This window comes from Pezoporus occidentalis, unplaced genomic scaffold, assembly GCF_034315485.1.
Source record: "Pezoporus occidentalis ecotype Australia unplaced genomic scaffold, CSIRO_AGI_Poc_V1 ctg280, whole genome shotgun sequence".
Taxonomy (NCBI): domain Eukaryota; kingdom Metazoa; phylum Chordata; class Aves; order Psittaciformes; family Psittacidae; genus Pezoporus; species Pezoporus occidentalis.
The window spans coordinates 1,290,802-1,307,813 of NW_026914719.1; the positions used below are offsets into that span (position 1 = coordinate 1,290,802).

The 17,012-nt window shown below is 49.5% G+C and overlaps 1 protein-coding gene across 1 annotated transcript in view; it reads left to right on the forward strand.

The window, feature by feature from the left end:
* Nucleotides 1–17,012, forward strand: part of LGR6 (leucine rich repeat containing G protein-coupled receptor 6) — a 110,018-nt gene that overhangs the window by 35,931 nt on the left and 57,075 nt on the right. The window contains exons 2-3 of the mRNA XM_062625708.1: nt 5,899–5,970; nt 15,266–15,337. Of these exons, the coding sequence (XP_062481692.1) occupies nt 5,899–5,970; nt 15,266–15,337 (144 nt within the window). The remainder of the gene's footprint in view (nt 1–5,898; nt 5,971–15,265; nt 15,338–17,012) is intronic.

Here is a 17,012-nt window from a genome sequence, read left to right on the forward strand (position 1 = left end):
GACTGCCCTGTGGGCCCTGCATGGGATGGGATCCACTGACAGCCCTGACCCAGCACTTGGTTTCTAAAGATGTTTCTTCTTGTTCTCACATCAACCATTCCCAGGGGCAGAAACGCATTGCTCCTTCGCTCAGCCCCTTTCTGCTCTGATGCATGGAGCATCATAACACAGTGCAGAGCCAAAGCAGTTACAAGAGGACGTGGAAGTGGAGTAGCCAGAGTGGCACGAGAGTTGAGCTTGCTGCACATCACTGGTATTCACTCCTGGAGACCTGATGGTGAAGGGATGGGCTTAATCTCACCCTGGCAAACGCCTTGAATGAGTCTTTATTATTGAACCATCTTGGAGATCTTGGATAGGGCCTACACATGGGGGATGATCTAAGATGGCTGATCTATTTTCAAACATGGAGAGGTGGGAGTAGAAACACGTTCTGCTCTTGCCTATTGCAGTGATACGGGATTGAAGCAGGGCTGGTGCCTCCAGATATGGTGTAATACAAATGAGCTCTTTCTGCTTTGATCTCTTTATCTTCCCTTTCTCCTTTTCTTCATGGAGACTACCTTTAGTGTAGTATTCAACCTGCAGGCTTTTAGGTTCTATGGCTCCAAGTACCATTCCATGATCAGACCTAGTTTTGCCCTGAGCAATTCAGGTATTTTGTGGTGACCTCGGAGATTTACAGATAAAGAGGGAAGGAGATAAGAACCTTTATGAATCACTCTAGTATAATCTGAAGAATTCCTAAAACCATCACTTCTTGCCTTTGGGCTTCTTTCCTAAAGGCGGTGTAATTGTGAGTTTTTCACTGGATGTTAATGAGAGCGGCCAGAAGATAGAGACGCTGCTCATCATCCAGTGATTTCAGAGAGACGAGCATTTCATGCCTTGCAAGAACAGGTTTAGCGTTGGACCTTTGCAGCAGAAGGATGGTAAATGTGGTCTGGTTTGTACAGTTCCCCCAGCAATCAGCCTGCTGCCTTGGGAGGCCTTCATGCTGCAATTGTGCAATTCGCTAACCAAGAGGATAGCAGCTCATTGGCTTTTCACCACAACCATTTGAGTGTAAGGAAGGGGTTTATTGCAGTCCAGGAACCCCTGTGTTAGGCACTAGTGCTGAGAAGAGCTACATTGAGTCTGTACTGGGAAGAGAGCATATGAATATCCTAAACATCTTGAAAATCATGAAGATACCCATTTAGTGGAGCAACTTAGGGCTTGAGAAGGTTGTCACCATTTGAGATTCTGAGTAGCTTCCTGTAGGCTCCAAACCTGAAGCCAGCAGTCAGATCTGTTCCCTGGGATGGCCATGCCTCTGTACAAAAGGGAAGCACAAGGTCCGTTTCCCTAAGTACTGCAAGTCCTGCCCAGTGGCTCAGGCAATGTCGGTCATCAATTCCAGCCATTGCCACATACAGGGGATTTCTCTGTGGTATGAAAGAAACCAAAAGCCCATAGAGTACCCATTGCTGATTCCTTGAAGTCTTCCCCTTAAAACACACCCTGAGCTTGCGGAGATCTTGTAGCTCAAAGATTGACTTGAAGGCAGCTACTTCCCCCTGCTCTTGCAGAAGGAGGACACAGGCTTCTCATCATGCTGAGTGACAGAGGTACCCATGGGGAGCACCTCGGGGGCAGAAGCTGGTGTCCAGACTTTCTGCCCCTTTGGGCCACAGAGGGAGATGCCTGGGGAATGTCTTCTCCCAGCCACAGCTGGGAAATCTCCAAGTCCCGTGATGGAGAGCACCAACTCTCTGCCAGTCATGTGCGATTTGCAGATCATGACCCAGATGCACATCTGGCTCTGAGGGAGATGGGCTTGGCCTTAGCCAAAACTGGATCACTGCAGGTTTCACCTTCGAGCCCTCCTGCCTGAGCAGCCACAGTCTCGTTGTGCTACTGCTGTGGTTTCAACCTGGTTTGCTTTAGGTCTGCTGACTTCTGGTGTTAACTCACATTAGAGTGCATCTGTGGGGAAACATTTTGCTTATAATATGGGGAGAGCTTTGGGAGTCACAGGCAAGGTTCATGTCTCCCCAGTTTTGTGTGAAACATCAATCCCTCTCTCCCTAGAGGTATCTTTGGGGCTGTTGCTTAGGGCTACTTTGGGCAAGCATCACAGAGTGCCCCTCATGCAGACCCACATATTGTAGCACAGAAACCTGAGGTTTTGACCTGGGAACATGCACTTCTACAAGGTCCCACAGGTGAATTCACCAGAGCTGAGTCTGCTGGCAGGGACTGTGCTGCTCTCCACAGGGACATCCATGGCTGCGTGTTTCAGAGCACAGCCTGCATCCCACCCGCCTGAGCAATTATGCCAAAGAGAAATTCCTCTGATCTTTAAAGCTCATATTATCCCTGAACTAAAACACTGTGGTGAGCATCTCACAGCACTGGTAGTGAGCATGGCAGGCGTCCTGCCGGGGTGCCCAAAGCGTGGTGTGTATCACTTCAGTTTTTGGTAAGAAACATCAGCTAATCAGTGAATAATCAAAGGTTGTTCATGAAAGAAGGCGACATCAAAGCAAATAATTTAAGGAACCCCTCGAGGGCCAGGGGAGTTGTAAGGTCTGAGGCTGAATCACATGAGCTCAGTTTCCATGAACTGTGTCTCAGTTTTCCTGCAGGTACAAGTTAGAAATGCTTACGATAAATGTTTAGAATTATTTGGGGAAGGGGGGATGTTAAATCACAGTAATTATAAGCTGTGACGGCTTTGGTGCAGTGCCATTTGAAAGCAGACGTGATTTCAACACCTAATGCAAGAGTCCTTAAAAAACATTGCTTCCTGGGTAAATGGGGGTGATACCAGAAGAGAGTTTCAGTTCCAGCAGCAGTTTGCTTTACTGTCAGCATTGCACACCACAGCCATGCAAAATCATCTGACAGCAGGTTTCCTTTTTAGCTTGATAGCTTACAGACAGGACAGACAGGCCAGTGACTGGGGAAAGAGGAACACAGGAGTTCTAGGCCAGGAGGGGGATGGCTTGTCTCAGTGCACCAATGCAGTCTGGTCCCATGAACTAGACGGCAAGAATCTGGACAGTTGCTCTGCTGGTCCTACATTGCAAGCATGGATGAAGCTGCAGCACCCTGTGTCCTCTTTTCCAGTTTCTTCTGGAGTTTTAAAGGACTTTGGGATCTGAATTATGTTATGCATTTCTGTAATATATGTTATGGGTTGGTCCCCATCTTTACAGTGGTTTCTTCAATGTAAAGGGCAATAGCCATGCTTAGATATGAGTGACCCAGCAGCTGGTTGACTCCACTGGATGCTAGAGACTCAAAAGGGAGAGCTGTCAGTCATTGACAGAGCTGAGAAAGGTCAGAGGAGTCCCTCATCTGTTCAGTCCATGCATCCCTGATCTTTCTGCCAGCTGGTGCTGAAAAAACCAAAACCAAATCCAACAAGGTTCAAATGCCATGGGTTCCTTTTAAATTTAACTGAAAGTGTCTGGCTGAAGTAACCACCCCCAGCCACTCAAAGAGATAAATAGCTTCTCTGATTATGCTGACAGGAAGCATTTCCACTCTTGCATGTACTGGGGATGTACATAATACAGGCAACTTTACTAAGAGGAAAAGCATGAGCTTGGGAAAACACAGCAACAAGTCAACAACATCTTTACGTGAGTAGTAAGACAAATATTTACTCCCACAACACTGCAGGCAGGAATCCTGTGCCTCAGCTTTCACACAATCATAGAATCATAGAATAGTTTGGGTTGGAAAGGACCTCCAGATCATCCAGTTCCACCCCCCCTGCCATTGGCAAGGACACCTCACACTAAACCAGGGCACCCAAGGCTCTGTCCAACCTGGTCTTGAACACGGCCAGGGATGGAGCATTCACAACCTCCCTGGGCAACCCATTCCAGTGCCTCACCACCCTCACAAGAAAGAATTTCCTCCTTAGATCCAATCTAAGCTTCCCCTGTTTCAGTTTGAACCCATTACCCCTTGTCCTATCACTACAGTCCCTAATGAAGAGTCCCTCCCCAGCATCCTTGTAGCCCCCTTCAGACACTGGAAGCTGCTCTGAGGTCTCCACGCAGCTTCTCTTCTCCAGGCTGAACAGCCCCAACTTTCTCAGCCTGTCTCCATACAGGAGGTGCTCCACCCCCTGCTCATCCTTGTGGCCTCCTCTGGACTTGTTCCAACAGTTCCATGTCCTTTTTATGTTGGGGACACCAGAACTGCACACAATGCTCCAGGTGAGGTCTCACCTGTGGAGAAACATCTCATCCTTTTGTGGCCAGCAAAATCATTGCACCCAGGACTGCTCTCAGGGAGTTGATTTCCAGCCCTTGGAGGAGCTCACTATCACTTCACACCATCTGTCCTCGCACCATCCCCTCCGTGTTGTCCTGATACCATGGGGACATGGCACCATACTTGCCTCACTGTCCCTTAGCTAGCAGAGGTTTGCACTATGAGCCTCCCCTTCTCAGTCCTGTTTCAGTGAGTGTGGACAGGTTGCACTCGAGTCCTGCAGGACCGCAAAGCACCAGAGCATCCAAGCAGCCGAAATGTCAGTGAGTTTTAAATAAAATGACCCAAAATGTTACTCGTGCAAGAGCTTTGGAAACCAGGGCTGGGTTTTTCTTCACTGCCCCAAGAGATGATGGAAGAGAGCCCCTTCCCTCAGACCTGGCCATGGCCTGGAGCCCCAGGGGTGCAAGAGGGTGAGAGAGAAGGGAGCAGGGCATTTCCCAACCCTAACCATTCTATAACTCTATGATGTGAAGAAAAGCCATGTGAGGTGGAGCTGTGAGGCTGTCAGAGTGATGGGATAATGGTATTTCTCCTCTGCCTTTTGGAAGATTTCTTCAGAAAACAATGTGTTTAGTTCCTCTTTAGGGTATGGATCAAGAGGGAAAAGAGAAGGGGTCAAAACATCTTTGACCTCCCCATTACCACCAGCCACATACTGCCATGCTGCTGGGTAGGACTCATGCTGAGGGGCTGCGCATCCCTGCAACCCCAGCCCACCCAGGGGTGAAGGGGTCCCCATCAGGCCTGGGCATCCAAAATGCGGTTTAATGAGGTTTGAAAAGCATCTCCTGTGGTGAGCAAAGAGTATTCCCTAGAGCAGAAGGCAACGTATGGAATATGCCTTGGAGTTTCAAGGAGATTGGATGTTTCAGATCCATGTTTTGTTCCGTAGCCTTTCATTTTACGTTATTTTTCGTTATTTTTGCATTGTTTCACAACATGTCAAAACCTCAGACTGATTCATTACAGCATAAACAGGAGACACTTTGATGTAGGAAAGAAGATGTTTTAATGGGTGCTAAGTAGCAACTGCCCTTAGGGATTTAAAAATAAAAATAGAAGCAGCACAAAACGCTATGTTAACCCTTCTCTTGTATCCCAGGATCATCCAGCTACCGAACGTTTCATTGCACACAGACTGCAGAAAATAACTATTTCTGCATTCATTCTGCAAAAAGAATTTTGAGTTCTGAAAGGTCTTTTGGGGGATTTTCCCAAACTCTGGAAGGAGAAAGTTATAAAGAAAGAAGAAACCCAAAACCAATCTCTGGCAGGAGTAGCTGCAAGTAGGGCTCATGAAACCACTTGGTTTTGTTACAGGGCACCTCTCCAGAGAAGCTGTAAAGGAAGGCTTTATACCCTCCCTAGGTGTGACCTGTGTCCACTAATACTGCTTGTGGTGTTAAGAAAGGTGGTAACTTGCTCCATAACTTGGAGAAGCTCTGGCAGAGCACCCTGGAAGAGCAAGGGTCTCTCTGGTTACTGCTCTCCACCCCTCTGCAGTCAGAGCCTGAGCTGTGATAAAACTGATGCTGAAATCCCATTTGCAGGGGCCACAGAGCCTGGCATTGGGGGGTATTCTGTGACTGACCAGAGACTTCTGTCTTTCCTCCCCACTAGGGATCTGAGCATGAACAACATCAGCCAGCTGCAGCCCAGGACTCTCCGTCACCTGCGCTTCCTGGAGGAGCTGTAAGTATGGAGCAGCCGCAGCAGGCAGAGCTCTGTTGGGGTGGTCCAGGGGACACGGAGAGGGTGCCTGTGGCTTCGGTAGTGACCCCAAGTGTTGTCACTGTGGCTACTGGATGAGATGGAGGAAGGCTGCACACCAGAACGGGGGGGTTTTGCTACTCTAGCTTAGGGCTTTGCCTGCGGTCATTACCTTTAGGCTGAGATGGTCAATGTGCCAAGAGGTAAAATGAAACAGGACCCAATCCATTATGCAATAATCAACAGCGTACCCCAGAGCAGAGACAGCAAACAGGGAGCTTCATTCATCCTTCTGAATACAGGGGCCAGTCTCAGCCTCCTGCCATCCACAGACGCAAGAGCTCGTGGGCACATTGCTGTTTGGATGGCAATAAGCCTGAGCAATTGAAGTAAAAAACGTTTGCCCCAGAGGCTGAGATGTTCCATTGGACATCAGTGTGTGCTGCAGCTTGAGCAGGCGCACTCATACACAGCACTCGCAGTCCCCACGCGCTGGCGTGTGGCTGTGTCGGTGAAGGAGGGACCCCACGTCTGAAAGTGGGAAAAAACACTTAGAAACCACTGGAATCCCTTGGGAGCCCCAAAAATGGGAAGGGGGGGGGGGGGGGGGGGAGAATATTTAGGTTGGCCATTTCTGCCTCGGTAAATTGCTCCTGTATGGTCTTATTTAATTTGACCATGAGAAATGCCTCCAGGTGTTATTCTCAAGTTGTTGCTCCTTTCAATGCAATAGCTTCTGTTCAGAAACACAGTTTCTTGAAAACACATTTTTCACATTTAGTGAAATACTAATATTAATGCTGCATTTGATCTATGTATTGTGAAGTTACTCTCTATATATAACACACTACAGCTTAACCCGTCTAAATGAAACACTTCACCAAGTCACTTCTTGCAGCCACCGCCATACACTACATAAACATTACAAAAATGGTGTTTTCCAGAATGTCAGAATTTCCTACAGAATAGGTGTTTGCAGCACTTTGGAAGGAGGCAGTTTCACTTCCCAGATCTTCTTGGCCATATGTTCTGCAGTGGAGCGTCCCTGAATCATCAGCATGCAGCAGTAGAGCACAATGGCAGTGATATGGACAGGTTGCGGTGACCTGCCTAACCCCTTGCTGACATGGGCCTCTTCTCTGCATGGTGATGTGCCATGCCCAGGCACCACTGCTGTGAGCAGTAAGTCCCATCTGTGCATTTAGAAAGAGTTTGCAGGTGACTCTACGTACTTATGTGGACACACAGATGCAAAGACAAGCTTACTCCTCTGAGCATTCAGTCTTGACTAACGAGGCTGGACCAGATGCCACTGGTTGTTATTCCCATAACAGCTCAAATCTCATCATTACCAAACCATACCATGGGGTTTTGTTTTGCAGCTCTTCTTCATCTGTCTGTCGTTCCTATTCACCAGACCTGTAAGGACCTGAGCTACGCAATCTCCCCTCCCCATTAGGCATTTACAGACTGACCAGGAGTAATCTTTTACCCTTCTTTAGCTTTGGAGCTCAAGCTGTGCCCAGAGGTGGCTTTTTCAAGACCTCACATCCACCTTGCAGCCTTTCTCTTCCGCTTTTTGTCAGTATCTGCATTGAAGTGTGGACACCCAAAGCAGTCACTGAGGGTAGTACAGCTTTTCATACAAGAGACCATACTCTTTCGTAGACAATTAACTCTTGCCTTGCTGCTAGCAACTGTGTCCTGATTACACGTCAGGTACAAAACAGAACAGTCTCAACCAGCAATGAATAAATATTCATAGGCTCCAAAAGAGCCAGCTTCCCACAGCCAAAAATAATTAGGAATGAAACAGATGAAAAGAAAAACTTTAAACAGGAAAATCTGAAAAATAATTGGAAGTTGTTAGAGAACATTTTACTAGAGGTTCAAAATGCCACAAGTCGTCATTTGGAAAGCGAAGGTATTTTGACTAGGAAAAAATACCATGGGTAGGAAAAGAAATGGAAAACGGAGCATTATATGTCTATGTATAGCCAAGTTCCTGCTTGAATTTGACATCAATAAGACAGTAATCCTATTTATGGAAATCAAGCAATTTATATGAAACCAAGCAAGGAAGGCTTTTTATACACTATCAGGAATTTAAAGTGATTCTTTCAACAGCATCCAGACAGGGACACTGTGTACATTATTCATAGGGCTGTCATCAACCAGTAATGCAACATGCCTGGCATTTCCCCTGCTCTTTTCACTTCTATCTTTACCAGACTTTCATCCCAAAACATTACATCAGGACCATGACATTCGGGATGGGATCACACTCTGTGCCAGGATGTGCACAAGAATCAAGCAAGCAAATCCTGCCTGTTTACACATCCTCAATAGAAGTTTGTTCAGGTTTAAGAGCTCAAATCTCTGCAGATTTCATCTATGCAGAACATATTTCCTTAAGTCTACTGGGGTGACATGTAGCACATGAGACCAAGCCTTCTGTCTGCTTCCCCACGGAAGAGCTGCCCATGCTGAGGCATGCAAAGTGAGTGAAGACCAGAAAGCTAAGCAATGAGGGGCAATCCAGGTATCTCAGTGTTAGTACCTCCTAAGGAGGAGGAAGGCCTGCCTGTCCACCTGCCAAACTTGACAAGTAAATGGTATCCCAAATGATACTTGGTTTATTGCAAAGATGCCTTAAAAAAGATGCTTGAACCTTCTGAAAAAAAAAAGAAAAATCACAGGTTCCTCAGCCAAAAATATTTGCCAAATTCAACACATATTTTTAAGTTTTCTTTTCAGGTCCTCTGGAAATTCTTACGTCTTTGGGACATTTTTACCTTGGTCTAACACTCAGAAACATCCTAGAAATTCCTGACAGCCTTGAACACATGTGAATGTGGTCTGTAAAACTCATCTTCTTTGACAGTCAGAGGAAGTCCATGTTCCTCTGCCTCCTCCACAAGCTCCTCATAGTTTCCCTCTCATGCTCTGCTTCTGCCAATCTCCTCTCTTGTTAGATCTAGTCCCAGTAGCCCAGGGTCACAGCAGCTTGGAGGAGAGCTGGTGTTTCACACCTTTTACGATGCCTCCTCTTTCTGTGCCTCTGATTTAGCATCATCTCAGGCTCCCCATGGAGATGAAACTTCATGAACTTCAGAGAGCCGCTAGGTGAAGGCTCAGCTTGTGCATGGAGCTGGGGTTCAACCAAGGAACAGGAATAACGGAAAGAGGAAAGGAAGCTGCAAAAAAGATAATGCACGTGTCCCATGGACACTGAGGCCAAATGTGCCCCATTGCACATCCTTCCAGCTGCATGCTGGATCCACCTGAGCCCGTAGTGTGTTAATTGTCTGCTGGGTGCGGGCATGCAAGGAACAAGTGAGAGCAGGGTGGCACATGAGGGTTTTGAGGGCAGCAAATGGATCACCCAAGCCACACCATGATGTCCAGCTGGGCTGTGTCCCACAGGACATTCCCGCATTGCCTCAGATCCCCTCAGGAGACCAAACAGCCATGTCCCACAAGGGATTAGAGTCAACAGAGGAGGGCAAGAGGAGTGCTCCAGCTCAAGCTGCTTGCTCAATGTGTGGTCCTGGTGAAGTGATTTTCCCTGCCAGTGCCTCTATTTACCCATCCATTCAGCAATGAGAATGGGCCTCTCAGGTGTGCCAGGACCTGTTAGTCATTAGTTTTTACTGCAAGCTGCTTAGGAAGGTCTTGCGGATGCAATTAGCACTCGTGCTTGGAGGGTGCCAAGAGACCAGATTCTCCAATCTCAGATGGCTTTGAAGATCCCACGACACCATGGACTCCTCTCCAATGGTTCTCCATCAGTCTGCGCTCTCCTCTGTCACCACCAGCCTCCAGCTCCAGCAGGGAAAAAGTGGAGACACGAGAGGCTGTGCTGGAAGCAGACGCAATCTCAGCCCAGGCACTCACCCGTCCTGCTCTTCAAAGGAAACTTCCATTGACAGAGGTGTTCATTCAGAGCTGGGCCTCACACAGGCAGGGAGGAGGCCGGAGTTTAGTGTGTCTCCTCTTTGTTTCTTTCTCTATTTTTCCCCCTTCTTCTCTTTCTTTCTCTCTTTTTGGCAGCAGGAAGATTGTTTAAAGTTGCTAATAAATTCCAGTTAATGAAGCCTGAAAAGCCAGAGCTGGGAGCCAAGAGAAACAAGAGCAATCAGTACAGAAGGAATAGAAAGAGGATCTTGAAAGCCAGCCTGGGAATAATAACATGTTGAAATGTGTTTGCCGGCAAGGGCTTTGTTACCTCGCTTTGAATCCAAACAAGAGCACTTGGTGCCAAGAAGAGAAACTGCAGCCAAAGGCAGGTGTTCATTGCCATTCACCTCTTGCTTCAGGGCACAGCGGCAAGATCAGACCCCTTCCCAGCCACTGGCTCTTTCACCTGCCTCTTCTCAGGCCCCCAGGGCAGAGGTACTCAGCATCACGGGGAGTGCCGTGCCTCTGCATCAGCGCAGGCACAGCAGGCTCAGGACCCACACCGTGGCCTCCCCTTGCAGGCTGTTCCCTTTCTCAGCAGCTCTTGCAACCGAAGGGACTGGAGGGGAAGAAAGGGCATAAAGCAAAGCAAAATGCAAGCATGTGTGCTGGGAACAGAGCAGCCCTCTTCTCCCTTGCACCAAGAAAGGAGCCCCTTCTCATGCCTCTTACCATGCGGGTGCAAGGACCAGTGGAGCCATCACGGGTCACAGAGCACCAGCACCACTGTGGTGTTCCCGTGCCTGGTGTCGGAGCACCTACCACCACCCACATCAGCTCCTAAACACCCAAAGCATCCACCTTTGGGGGTATTGTCCCGCACAGGGTCTCACCCCAAGGAGATCTCGTGCTTGAAAGAGGCAGCGTGGCAGTAATGCTGGCCTTGGGGCACGACTCCTTCAGCAGTGATAGCTCTGCTGTGTAAAGGGTGCTGACATTCATAGGCAATGCTCAAGCGTGCTAGCGCCATGGCAAAAAGCCTTCCCTGGAGCAGCGCAATAGCATCTCTGGAGCTGGGGACTCCTAGCAGAGCAGCTTTGGTTGGTTTCCATGACACAGCAGCCTGGAGAGGTCTATGGTAAAGAGACAAATGCTTTTAGAGCCATGACCTTGCTTTGCCATGCTGAAATTTGGAGGCAGCATCTCCTGACGCAGCTCTCCATTTCCAGACGGCTGTGGGTGAGGAGCTGCAGCTCCCTGCTTGCTTGGACTCCATGGTTCCCACAGGATGCTGCCTACATCCTGTTTCTGAGAAGGCCCCAGGATGCAACTTGGTCTAGCCCTGCTTCATCCAGGACTTTTGTCCCCCTGCTTGACATCGATCTTTGGCAGGGGGCAGCACTGGTCATCGATTCAGTGGGTGGACAAAAGCACAGAGAGGGTTCAAGGATAATTCCTCTAAGGAAGCCTTTCAAAGGTCATCCCTGGCAAGGCATGGAGGCAGACCTTGGTTAAGCTGCAGGTGGGGACAGGAGACAGGGGCTTCTAAGAGGTTCTCCATCATGAACACTGAAAAATGGAGCCAAGTTATTGCAGATTCAAAATGTAGTGAAAATGCAGAGATTTCAGTTCTTTTTTTACTCCATTTGGGCTGGGGTTCATGTGCAGCGACTGAAAAATCCTTGCAAGTGAGGGTAGCTGGCCCCAGTTTTCCTGAAAATTGCCTTCCAAATACTAACTATTCTGGGGTATCCCAATAGGGGCACACAGAATAGAGCCAAGGGTCAAAACTGCTCTGAAGGTTTGGAACTAACAAATACCCCCTGAAAAACTTGCCAATTTATAGTATAAGGGAATGGAGTGAAGGCATTCAGTGTCCTGCGTTGGGTTGTTCATTAAGGAGCTGTGTCTTGGCAAATGAATCCAAACTAGCTTGCATGCGAACATTCATGTGGGTTGAAAACTGGCTTGAGAACCATAAACAAAAGAAACGAATGCCATCAATCTATCGAGTTGGAACAGGCATTTGATGGGGGTACAGGGAGCAGAATTAGAAACAGGCCTGCGTAGTGTTGTCCTCAGGGATGGAGCAAGGAAGCGAGGAGCACGTTAGAGACACCTCCAGGTGATACCAGACTAGGACAAGCTGCAGATTCCTGTAAGGGGAGGGAGAGTTCAAGCCTGGCTTTTTCCTCAAACATCCGACGTTTTCTTGTATGACTTAAATCAGCTTCATTCCTCTTTTGCACCAGCACAAGGACACGCTCAAGCAGAACACAGAGCCCTTGTCCCCTGTGTGCCCAGGGGATGGCACAGCCTTGGCACGATGACACTGTTTAGACAGAAGCATGGAGTAACTGGGCACAGATTCTGCCTTGACAGCGTTAGTACTTGAGAAATGAACCGGAGCAGAAGATCAAAGGGGGAGGCTGACATGCCCAATAAAGATCTGGCACGGGGAAAATTCCACTGGAATATGGACACACATGTTTGTCCTGTCCTGCCAATGGGCAAAGTTCCTGCCTCCTAATGTGAATGATAAGAGCATCATCGTGTTGCCTGAGCACATGACATGAGCGATCATGCCCAACAAACAGCCTTTGGGTGTGCCATGGAAGTTGTAGCATGACCAACAAGCCCAAGATACAGGAGGGGGTGGGAGCCTGTGGTAACTGAACTGCAGCAACCATGAGGTGGTAAACCATGAGTTTGTTCCAACTTGGAGTGTATTGGGAACGCAGATCAAAGCCTGGAGGAACCTTCCCAGAAATCACGGCAGTGGGGAAGGTGGGGGGAGAGCAGAATCTGAAATCCACTGAACACAGGAGCTTTCCAGAGCAAGCCAGCCAGAGCCAGCTCCCACCCTCCCCTTCCACCTGCCCCTTCTCTCCTTCTTCTTCCGTCGGTCACTTTAAGTCCAGAGCTTTCCCTTTCTCCCAGCCCTATTTCACAGCAGGACATGCAGCTGGACTGAATCTGTCTGTCCTAAAAGAGACCTAACTCCTGGGGCTCGGCGATGCTGTGTGCCTCTGAATTCACTCAGAGATGGTGCCCATTGAAACTAGGGCATCTCCCACTGACAGCGGGGGTTTTCCCCTCATGTTCTGTTTTGCCCTTGGTGCTGACATGCCACAAGCTGGTTCAGCATGCGTCCCACCAGCACATGGGGCTTCCTGCCACCCTGTTCTGAGACCAGGAGCCCCAGCCTGGGCTCCCCAAGCTCCACACTCCGTTCCTGCTAATCCTGAAGGTCCCAGATCCATTTATCAAACGCACAAACACACCCAGGAAAGTGAACATAAAGGTGCAGAGCTGCCAGGAAACAAGTCAAGAGGCACATTTAACAGTGAATACGTGTAGACTGCTGCCAGCTAAGGCATGGGGGCAGGTAGGAGCTGCAGGGAGGTGAGGACAGCCAGCCCCTCACTGAGCAAGCACAGCCTGGTAGGATGGATGCTGGGAGCAGGCTGAGGATGCTGCACTGGAGCACCTCCCCTCTGGGTGAGCACCCCAGCCCTCCGGACAGCACTCCCTCCCATGTGGAAATCAGCAATCAAAAGGAGCAATTACCCCAAATCACAGCCCCCAAGTGACAAATAGCCCAGCCTGCCAGGCAGCTCGCATACTGCAGGGAGGCAGGTTACAACCTGCTCACACACATTAAAGGGACGACCCTGTGCTGTTTATGCTGTCAGAGGCCTAATTACGGGAGCAATTTTCCTTAGATTCTGGAGGGGAGAGACAGGGAGGGAGAGGGCTCGGGCACCCACACACGTCTGCTCTGCCACCGGGCAGTGCGGCTCCCAGAACAGCCCGCATCCTCCCCATGTCCTCATTGCATCCAGCCTGGGGGACCCTGCTCAGCCTCGACACCTGCCTCCTTCACAAGCAAAAGGTGTAAAAAGGAACGAGCTTTGTCAATGCTAAATGAATATAAAAAGCTTGCCAGCATCTGTGCCCAACCTCTCGGGCCTGCTTTGGACTGGCTGAAGATGAGTCTGGTCACAAATGATGTTCACTGTCTCCTTCGGGGAGATGCAAGTCAAGTGGGCAACAGGTTTCTTACCTGTGACCATGGAGAAGTCCAACCTTGACCTTTGTTTGACCGCTTGAGGCTCAGATAGTAAAACACAAATGCAGTAGCAATTTGGGGTCTTAATAGGTTGTTAAACCTGTTTTCATGATTTCTAACCTGTGGGCACTAGGACTTGGTCCATGTCTCCTCACTGGAGAAACAAGAGGAGAAGATTCTCCTTAGGTCAAGCCTGGACTCGAGCCATGGACATCAGTGAAAGTGATGGTAACAGTGATGCAGTTTCCAATGTCAGTAAAAATTCCAAATCCTTGCTAATGCCCCAGCCTGCTCAGGGCCTTGCTAACACCTGGGTGCTCTCATCGGGTGATGCTGTACAATGGTGAATCCCACAGGTTTCCGTGGACAAGTTCTTTCAGCCAGTTCTGAACATTGTCCCTTGCTCTGTGTTCTGCCCCCCCCGTTGGTTCCACTTTGTGATTCTGCTTTTCACTTTACCTTCCTTTCTCATCCCTTCACATTCATCCTCATCCATCCGCCTTCCCCGGCTGCATTGTCCCTATCCTTGTCTTCCCTTTGCAGTTACCTGCAGCTGTAACTTGTTCAAGAACCACTGTCTGGCTTTGGACAGATGAGCTGGCTCTACTGTGGTACTACACAGTACTCCCCATCTCCAGCCCCTTCCCCTGTCTCCCCTCACAGCAGTGATACCAAACTCATGTACTGGAGGAACTGGGCCTTAGCTGTGACTACACAGGTCAAAGCAGAGCTGGGAATGAGGGAGTACAAGAAAATTAAGTGGCATTGAGCTTTGATGGACAGGACAAAGGAGAACCTGCAGGATGCGGACACAGGCCACATGCGGACAAAGGGCACAGAAAAGGGTCCATGATTTAGGGACATCCTCTCAGGAGCATGCATGAGAGAGCAGAAAGCGGTTCTTCCCCTGTCCCACCCTCACTGTCAGGTGCCTGGCATAGAGCAGGGTCTGTAGGCTGGTCCATGCCCTCGAGCAGAGGTCCCTCTCACAGACAGCCTGTGCTGTAAGATGGAGTGGGGTCCTCTGCAGGTATCCAGGGAATGACTCGAGCCGTGGGCTGTCACTGGAAGCTGGATTCAGGTCTGGCAGGGCTAACAAGCCATTATTTCCTTTGCCCGTTCCCCAGCTGTAAGGGAATGAAAGGCCAAGGCTCCCCAAGCGTGTGACCATGGCTCAGCTTGCAGGTGCTGCAGCCTCCTCGCCACGGGAGCTGTGGCAGGATGAATGAATCGTTAAGCCTCTGCAGACAAGGGACTGTCATTACAAGGATGCTGACACGTTGCTGGCTCTTCTCTCCACTGCAGACGCCTCTCTGGAAACCAGATCTCCAGGATCCCAGGGGAAGCTTTCTCTGGCCTCTACAGCCTCAAGATCCTGTAAGTAACTCCCTCCCTTCTGCAGAGCCACCATTGCCACCACCTCCCCAGCCCCTGGTAGCCGCCAGCCTTGGTAGATGAAAGCTTCCTTGTCATTGTGGGCAAGCCACCCACCCTCTGCCTATAGGATGGGGAAAGTCTAAGCGACAAGGGCTACCAGCAGGTACTTTCCTATGGGCCAGGTTGTCTCACCACTCATGCAGTCACAGTGGTTTTGCATCCATATGACAGTCCCACAGGGTCTGTGCAGGGTAGTGAGGTGAGAATCCATTTCTCCCTTTAAGAACCATCTTAAAAATCTCCTGCAATAAACATTTCATCCCCAAGGGGATGTTTTGAACTCAGCCACAATGTGAAATTGTTGTAGCTGGTCCAGTTTATACAGAGCGAGCAGGTACAAACCTGCTTCCAGGATTAGAGAGCATAGGGCTGTTTACTACGTCTTCTGAAGATGTAAAGTATGAATCCTGCCCTAAATCTCAGGGCTTAGAGATTTATCCATCCCCTGCATTAGGCAACAAATCAAAGGAACTGAGGAAAAACCGCAGCTCTCCCACCCAATTTCAACAAGAGGAACTTTCTCCTTCAGGAACGCAGGAGCTTTTAAAGCCGCTTTTGATCAATTCCTATTTGTGTCAGGCCCAGGTAACTCCTGATGCAGAGTACTAGAGCAGTGCCTCCCTTCTGGAGGCAGCACGGCTTGCAGAAAGGGGAGCAGCACACTTGCTCTGTCCTGCCACCCAACGTACTCCACCACAGTGCAACAGCACATTCACCAGTGACCCTGTTGTAAAGAAAGACTTGAAGGCTTAGAGCATTTCCAGCTGGGAAATGGTTGGATGGAGAAGCTTGCTCAAGGCTGTCTTGTGAGAGCTGAAATCGGTGTCCTCATGCTTCAGGACACCCCCATCACCACTCCTCACCAGTGGGGCAAGGCAGGGCTGGGCGTGATTGATGGAGGAGGCTCTGCCCATGCCCTCCTCCTGCATCTCCTGTGTAAAACTGATCCATGGGCAGCACAAATAGCCTCATGTCTTGGTGCATGCAGAGGGCACTCTGGGCCTTACACACTGGCAGCCTCAGATCTCCGCTCCATCAACTCCTCATTTGCCTCTAATCACGTTGTACCCCGCTCCCACCATCCTGCCGTCCTCAAGACCTCTCTTCACCTTCCCTGGTGACCTGCTCTGCATGGACACAGGCCAAGTGCAGGGACCACAGAGCACCACGAGCTTCCTCACCGATGCACTGAGCCAGTTCCCACTGGGTGCAAAGCTGCTGGGATCCCTCTGAGAGGAGCTTCACCAGTGGAGGTCGTGGGGCAGGTGGGAGAGGTGTGAACTGTGTGGGTCCATGGTCATCATCCCTGGTCCTCCACACTTGTGAGGGGGCAGTGTAAGCCCCAGTGGTCAATCCCATCAATCCCACAGGTGCTCACTGCAATGGGGAAGCATCCAAGTGGACAACTTCACAGGAGGACCAGCACAACTTCTGGGGCTCCTGGTCCTGCACATGGGTTTGTTCTTGTGTCCGAGGTGTGCTGGAGGGATGACACTGGCTCCTGCAGCCCAGTGAAGAAAACCAAAGTGCTTCATTCAAAAACAGTGAGAAGGATCAGGGGTCTGGTGATGACCTAAAGGAATAACGAGGGAACTGAGGTTACTTAACCTGAACA